The sequence below is a fragment of the Octodon degus genome, unplaced genomic scaffold (genome assembly GCF_000260255.1).
Source record: "Octodon degus isolate 3935 unplaced genomic scaffold, OctDeg1.0 scaffold00005, whole genome shotgun sequence".
NCBI classification, from domain to species: Eukaryota; Metazoa; Chordata; class Mammalia; order Rodentia; family Octodontidae; genus Octodon; species Octodon degus.
Window position 1 is genome coordinate 23,354,542 of NW_004524581.1, and position 8,079 is coordinate 23,362,620.

The 8,079-nt window shown below is 49.9% G+C and overlaps 1 protein-coding gene across 1 annotated transcript in view; it reads right to left on the reverse strand.

Annotated features, from left to right (window-relative positions):
• Window positions 1–3,037: 3,037 nt before the first annotated feature.
• The window catches only part of Ubr2 (ubiquitin protein ligase E3 component n-recognin 2), a 129,778-nt gene continuing 124,736 nt past the window's right edge, over window positions 3,038–8,079 (reverse strand). Inside the window, exons 36-40 of the mRNA XM_023721233.1 lie at window positions 7,984–8,040; window positions 5,866–5,943; window positions 4,773–4,943; window positions 4,144–4,245; window positions 3,038–3,297 (exon numbers count right to left, since the gene is read on the reverse strand). Coding sequence (XP_023577001.1) covers window positions 3,156–3,297; window positions 4,144–4,245; window positions 4,773–4,943; window positions 5,866–5,943; window positions 7,984–8,040 — 550 coding nt within the window. The 3' untranslated portion in view covers window positions 3,038–3,155. The remainder of the gene's footprint in view (window positions 3,298–4,143; window positions 4,246–4,772; window positions 4,944–5,865; window positions 5,944–7,983; window positions 8,041–8,079) is intronic.

Here is an 8,079-nt window from a genome sequence, read left to right on the forward strand (position 1 = left end):
TCGTAGCCTTTGCCTCATGCTGCAAGCTCAGAGCTGAGCTGCAGGCCTGGAAGTAAACCCTGAGCAACCTTGATATGGCTAATAGGATCAGCGGCGGGCTCGGCACGCTCCCTGCCCCTCCTCACACAGGCACTGGCTGTGCCAGGCCAGCAGGTTTGCAGCTTAGCTGGGGCAGAGGTGGAACAAGACAGCCAGGACCTGTCCTCCATGCCTGGGCCAAGAGACAGCTCCATGGCAGGCATGTCAGGGGCAGAAACATGTCTGTGGAGAGGATGGGAGCCGCCCTCAGGTCCCAAGGGACACAAACTGTCCCTCACACCCAGAAGGATTTTATTCTGTTCTCCAGAACAGACTGTGTGAATGGCAAAGTCAGAACATAGCAGCTATGCCAAGGGCAGTATGGAGCAGGACAGCAAGTGCTCAAGCGAGAGTTCAGGTCCCCTGAAACCTATACATGAGCACAGTGGTAGTCATATAATACGCCACTAAATGCCCTTCCATGGTGACAGTAGAGAGATGTATGATGGACCAGCAGCCTTCTCAGCATGGCAGACCCAAAAGCTGAGCATGACGTGGCTGCACTGACGTGATGTTTAGAAGTCACAAGGACAGAGTAGTGGGAGCTGGGGTGCAGGAAGGGACAGCAGCTGGCAAGGAAGGGACATGCAGAAACTATTTGGGGTGACAGAGCTGTTCTATTTCTCGATTAAGCATCTGTATGCATCTGTCAAAATGTGTAATTATACTCCAAAGAGCTAGCTTTAAATTTACGCTGCAATAACCCTGCCTTAAAAGAACAAGAGTAGGGATGGAACAAGGACTGTGTCTCGGGCCGAGTCCTGGAAGTGGTGACAAGGGCAGGGAGCTGACGTGGTGGTGCAGGGCCTAGCACTCAGGAGGCTGAGGCAGCAGGATCGCTGCGAGTTTTGAGGGCAGCCTGAAGTAGAGACCATGTCTCACGTGTGCGACGCTGCCTCAGTGTGATGGCCGCCTTCCAAGAGGATTCTGAAAAGGACAGCAGAGGTCTCCCAGGCCAGCAAATAAAACACAGCTTCCTTCCTACCAGGTTAAAAGCAGGAAGTGTGCGGTCAGTTCTCAGGGGTCTTGTGGGCCCAGGAAGAGGCCTGAAATGATCCAGAAGAGACACAGCTGTTGCCGACAATGGACATGAAATTTAATCGGCTGAAATCATGACTAAGCACCTTGGGAAGGGCAAGATGGCTTGGCTGGTGGCTGTAAGCGACACTAATAATATAAGCCTTTTAAGCTTCATGCTAATACAGATGTCCCACTTCTGTTACAAGGTGACACAGGGAGCACTGCTAGGGCCCAAAGGGTGGAACTGAACAGGAAGGACATGTAGGCCAACCCAAAGTACCGTCAACACCTGAAGTATTTATTCAGATTATCTTCAAAGTTTTTACATATGGTACATTCTGAAGATTCCAAGTTGTCCACAGACACTAAAGTTATAGCCGACTTTTTTTTAGCACTTTTTTGTCTCTTTTATTAGTATGTCTGTAGTTCATGACTTATTAAACAGATATGATTTTCCCTGATATGGAAAGCAGGTTATATAAACATTTCTACAATAAACAAATCATGCAGGATGAATTGCAAAACTACGATGCTTCCTTAGGTAGGGAAGAGCGCCGACAACGGGCACTAAAGTGTGTGCGTGCCGCCATCTCCTCCTCCTCCATCTTCTGCCTCCTTGGGGAGTGCAATCCCGAACACCTGCTGCTGCCTCCAGGCCTCTGGGCCTCCACGAGGTCAGGCCTGAAGGCAGGCACGCTGTTAGATCTGCTGATGCTTGTAACACAGTTAGGAAGGGAAAGCTGGTCTTATGACGGTAAGCGTGGCACACGTACAGAGCAGCTCGAAGAAGCTGAACTCAAAAGCTAAGAAACTGTACAGCACAATAAAAATTTTTCTTTTCACAGCCCAGATTGTGTAAATGAAAAAAGGGAATGAGATGCGCACGCTAATCTGCAGTTTCTTCCTCTTCGGTCTCCTCTAGCTTTGAGCCCAGTCCCAAGCAAAATACTACTTCCGTTAAGGCGAGTCTTGGAAGAGGGGGTTCTGCCATGTGACCTTGCAGAGACGCGGCTCTGGCTCCTGGGGACGCAGTGGAGCGGGCAGTTGGGCCAAACAACGTGGAAAAGAAATTTGACAGAAGCTGAGTCCGAGGGTCACTTGCATTAGCTCATGATGCTTTCGTTATGCATCTGACTTAATCCCAAGTAGAGAAAGTAGAGGCGCAGGGCCCCACCGCGGGCACTCGGGCCTGGCGGGAGCGGCTGTTTGATAAAGCTTTCTCGAAACAGCTACTGTTCTAGGAAGGCACCTCTTAGGAGAACAGTAATGGCTAAAAGATCTGGAAGCCTGGCTGCAGACTGGCCCCGAAGGCCTAAGCAAGCCAGAGGCCTGCAGCAGTCCCTCCGCTCCCGGACCGCCTGCGGGTGCCCATGGCCGGTGCTCCGCCTTCCTCATTTCTGCTAGTGTCTGAGCCTAGATGCACCTTCTCAGTCTAGCTTTGGGGAGAACACGCAAGTATTACTACCTGAACAGAGGAGATTTTTAAAGTTTCAAAAAGCCCTTTTAGTGAGTTCTTTCAAAGCCAAAAGTCCTGCCCAAAAGAGAAGAACGCAAAACCCAGAGCCCTGCCTTCTGCAGCTCGGCAGAGGCGGGGAAGCCCTGAGAAAGCGGCCGGCCTCTCGCACCGCAGCACAGACGCTCCCTGCTGCGGCCCGCCCTTCGGCCTTCGGTACTGGTGCTCTGTTCTCAGAGGTAGACTCCAGCAGCGGGGGGGACACGAGCCCTGTCCCCAGGCTGAGCCCTGGAGAGGAGCCAGGACAACCTGTGGCTCAGACACGGCTCCTGCCTCCTGCCTAGAGGCTAGGAAGCAGGTCCTCGGTGGAGCCTAAGACCTGACCTGAGACCTGAGAGACACAGCAACAGTCTGAGAAAATCTGGTGGTGGAAAAGGATTTTCATCAGTCCCTGGAGCCCGAAACTACAAAAATAAAACTGGGAAGTAAAACTTAAATAAAGAATTTATTTCAAAATTCAGCAGAACTATTTCCCACTTTCTTCCTTAAAAAGCCGACTGGGTCATGAAACTCCAGGAAATTCACATTTTTGGTGGTGAAGTGCTCATAGATGCTGCCAGTCAATGCCAGCTAGGGTCTGGTTTGCCTCCTGCGCATGTCCGATTTCCTCTGTGATGCTGTGCTGGTGCCAGAGCTTCTGGATCTTCTTAAATCGCTCATTGCACAAATGCAAAGGGTTTCCCCGTCTGAAAGGAAGACGCATGTCACTCAGATGTGTCCTGCTAATGAGGCCCACGCAGTTTCTGCCCAGCAGGTGACCGTGGCTCTGCTCTGCAGGCTAAGGGCAGCTGGCAGGGCCTGAGCTCCACCTATCCTGGTGAGGGGAGCAGGGTCTGGCCCAGAGCCTCAAATACACTCTGACCCCTGGGGCAAGGGTGAGTGCCTAAGGACAGGAGGAAGCACACTCCTCAGAGCACCTCATGGTGTAATTCCATCACTGGCAGCCGGGTTGCCCTCAGAGGGCACAGTCCTCTGGCTGCGACGCAGGACTCCACCCGTGTGCCCACTCTCCCAGCACTGGGCTGGGGGACAGCACCATCACTAGGCTGCAGGTGGCCCAGGGGCACCCACCAGGTGCACGAGCTGGAAGCAGCTCCTCAGCCTGCACGGCAGAGGAAGCTGCCCCTCCTCAGGGCACACAAAGGGCCTAACAGGAAGGCTTCAGTCTGCCTGGTGACTGCTAGTGCCTCGCCTATGGAGCAGGGCAGCCAATGGCAGAAGCTGCCAAGTGTACACGCGGTCACATCTTGTCCCGCTTGTTCCAAAAACCTTCATCCTCCGGATCCTTAGATGATCATAAGACAAACACATCTCCTAGCAACTCAAATTTCTTTTCTGACACCTGGAGGGCCCTGGGCTCTCCTGAACAGAGCCACACGTGTGAGAATGGGCCTCTCTGTCCTGCTCTGAGCTGGGATGAGAAGGGGCAACTGCAGGGCCTCAGGCGCCCCTGCCCCACCCTCCCAGGTGGGCACCACCCGCATAGGGGCCACAGATAACACGGTCCTGTGCATCCCAAGAATGGGCCATACCTGAGTCCCTGGTCAGTCTCCCCGTAGTCGTCAAGGTAAGGAGGAGAATAAAAACAGCCTTTGGTTTTGCCGGCTAAGAATAGCACCTGACATTCACGTACTCTGCAGAAAGAAGTCATATTGTTATTAGCAACCAAGGTCTGGAGCCAGGCCACCCAGAGGGGTCCCACAGGTAAAGCCCTGTCTAGGGAGAGGACAACAGCACTGACAGAAGAGAGATGCTGAAGGTCCCAGCCCATCTGGCCCAGTTTTCCAAGTAACTACAGTGACCGTACTCTCATCAGTAATGACCACACTGAGAATCCATGGAGCCGCACCTTGGAAAGGAACGGAGGGCACGAATAACAGAATTAAAACAGCGCTAAGCATGAAAAAGATAGCTAAGCCCTACACAGAAAATAGGTTCTATTTCTTTTTTTTAATTTTTTTGCCATTTTGTTGTTTTTTTTTTAATTTTTTTTCAAAGTTTTATTGATAAACAGATAGCAATGAGACAGTTTCAAATCAAATTGGAAGTACAGTTTCAACAAATATTACTCTGCATATATTCTTCTTAGTGGTTAATTGCTGTACAAGATGCGGACTGGTTCTACTATTTTAACCACTATTTAACTTCAGGCAGCCCTCACCTTAGGAAGATGCCCGCACCGGAGCCGCAGGAGTACGTGTGTGCAGTGCAGGCGCCGACGTCCTCCCCTTCCAGCTCCGTCTGGCAGCAGTAGCTCTGTGAGCACAGCAGTGTCCCGCACACGAGGCACAGCGTCGGGGCTCTGCTCTTATCACCACCTGATTTGGGGCACCTCCAAGGACCAAAAGCAAAGAGAACCATGCATAAATCAAGATGCAACTCTGGGGCCAGGGAGGTGGCTCAGTAGAATAAGCACTTGCCTGGCAAGCACAAGGGCCTGAGTTCAATCCCCAGTTCCGCCAAAAAAAAAAAAAAAAAAAAAAGATGCAACTGCTCAGTGAAGAGCACCTGGCAGTGGGGAAGCCACCCTGGAAAACGAGGTGGTCACGTTACATACAGCCAGAGACGCACAGATCCTACAGGTACCACAGCAGCAAACAGACACGAAAGCCAGACTGGAAATGCTCAGTCCCAGCTGAAGGCATACGCAAACGCGCAGCGGAGAAACAGATGCGTCCTGTGCTAGTGTCATAGGATGAAGCACCAGAGTGGTGACAAGCAACGTCACACAGACAGAAACAAGGCACAGTGAGACCAGGCTACAGCGCGCGCACAGGGCAGTGCGAGTTATGTAAAGTTTAAAACATGCAAGATGATCACATGTGCTGCTCGGGAATGTAGGCCGTACAGGTCACACAGCAATGTGCTTTAGGACAGGGCCACTGCAGGGGACAGAGCAGGCAGCGGCAGAGACTAGAAACCCAGGGCCTCAGCTGTTCAGGTAATGCTTAGATCTTAGTCTACTGTGCTGTCCTTTCTCCTGCTTGTATAACAAATATTTGATACCGCACACAAGTCACTAAGGGCCCTGCTACCTCCAAGTGCTACTTCTACTCATGCAGGCAGACACTCGTGGGTCAAGCGCGCCTGTCCCCATCCCTGTCCTGCACCTTACTCTGACACACGGCAGGCAGGGATGCTTTTACAAATACGTCAGAGCACTGCCAATGACAAGATACTCTTACCCAAATCAAAGAAAGCCACCACCAGATCCCTCATTCTTTGTAGAAAGGCATTTCCAGCACAAAACTTACGAGAAATTGGATGCTTGATTAATGAGGCTGCTGTAATCCTCGGGAAGGTCTATTAATCTGTTTGATTCTCTTGGATAACTTAAAGAGAAGTAAAAAGATAAAGATTCAGTTACTGTAAGGTCATCTTATAATGACAGAGTAAGCCTTAGCTTAGTCTAAACAAATACCAGAAGGTACATCTGAGTGACCACAGGCTAGGCCTTGAGATGTGAGTCAGAATAAGAAATTAAAGATTCAGTCGCAGCGTTAGCTACCGTGTCTTAGGGCTCACATTTTTACTCAGAGGGCTCCGAGTAGGTGGAGGAGGAGGAAGGGGAGGGCAGCAGAAACTGTGCTTTCTCAGATTCTACCAGAACACCCAGGAAAGGAGGACGCACAGCCACAGAGCCCGGGGTGCAGGGATGGAGGGGACGCTTGTGAGGAACAATCTTAAGGTGACACGAATTGGAAGACAGAAGGCAGCAGCATTTTCTTTCAATTAGAGCTATTAAGTCATGTTGATTCCATGTCTTGAATTAATTCAGAAAAGCTCAGATGCAAGGCTGACCAGTGTCTGCACTATGTGTGCCTGCCCCACGCGGCCGGGGCGCAGCCCTTCACTACCTCACCTACTGCCAAGACCAGGCAGGGCTGCACCACACTACGGCTACTTGGACCACAGTTCTGGCCTCCACCAGAACCGCCCGGCAGAGTTCTGGGGGTGCACACATGCTGGGGCCCTCCTTCTGAGAAATCAGACTCGGCAGTGAGAGGCTTCAGTGCTGCCTCAGGTTGAGAAAGAGTTCTACGGGCTCAACTGCCTTCAGAGTGGAACCACATTAACCCGGGGATGTTCAAACCATTTTCGATTTATGAAAGTTGAAATTTCACATTGTTCATCCTAATAAAACTGGATATACCACTTCGGGATATGTAAAAGCAAACAAACAGAACAGACTTCTCTAGTCTTCTGATTTTGAGGGGTGATGTATTTAGCAGAACCAAGGACATATTAAGAAGTGAAATCCATCTGGCATTCCCTAGAGGAGCACACTTCACTGTAAAATCAGAACTAATGCAAAGAGGAGGAAAAAATAAAAATGATTGGCCATGATTTGATTAGTGGTAGATGACAAGTGTGTAAAATCTCATTATACTAAATTCTTTACAGTTTTAGATAGTTTCAAAATTTCTTTAATAAAAGAGAGACACACACAAAGAACCAGAGCCAAGACTAGACATCTGTGTGACTGTGACTATGGACTGAACTCAGGGGCTCACACATGCTAGCCAAGCGTTCTACAACTCAGTTACACTACCCAAGCCCTTTTTCTTTTTTTAAAAAATGTATTTAGTACAGGGTCTCACTACATAGATTGGACTTGTGGTGATCCTCCTGTTTTCAGCCTCCAAACACTGGGATTATAGGCCACCTTGCCCAGTCTCAATCGGCATCTCAGTGTGCCCGGGGGGCAGGGCAGGGCAGGGCAGGCACCGCATGCTGGAGATCGAATCCTGGCTGCTGCATTCTGCCTAAGCAGGTGCTTTAGTCAACTGAGATATCTGGCCGGCCTTCCTTTCTTTTGGTACCAGCCATCAAACTCAGGACTTGGGGCTTGATATGCAGGTGCTATGCTGCTGTACTATGTTCCTGGCCCCTCTTCATTTTTGGAGATAGGGTCTATGTAGTCCACGCTGGCTTTGAACTTGTCACAATCTTCCTGCCTCAGCCTCCCAAGTCTGGGATTACAGATGTGTACCATCATGTCTGGCCTTTTACTTTGAGATTGGTCCTGCTAAATTGCCTAAGGTGTCCTTAAACTTGTGTTCTTCCTGCTTCAACTTCCTGAGTATCTGGGATTCCAGGCATGAGCCACTGCTGCACCTGACTAGAGCCCAAAGGTTCTAAAGCAAATATTTAGTACAAAATACGTTATCTTTCTTTCACCAAAATACTGCAGCCTAGCTATCTCCTCAGCTTTGACTTTTACAAACCCTTACCCATAGACTGAGGAGTATGAAAGTGTGACACCATACCTTTGGGAACCACTGAAGTCTTAGGAAGTCAGTTTTGAGGAAACAGCGCTTCTATCCCTAATGTCTGCCCCCCAGTCAAGCCTTTAATCACCTTTAACTTACCTGATTGCATCTCTTTCACCCTGTAAGTATCTTTTAACTTCACTGTTGTGACACCAACTTGAAAAGAGAGATGGAAAGAATAGAACATTTTTAAAG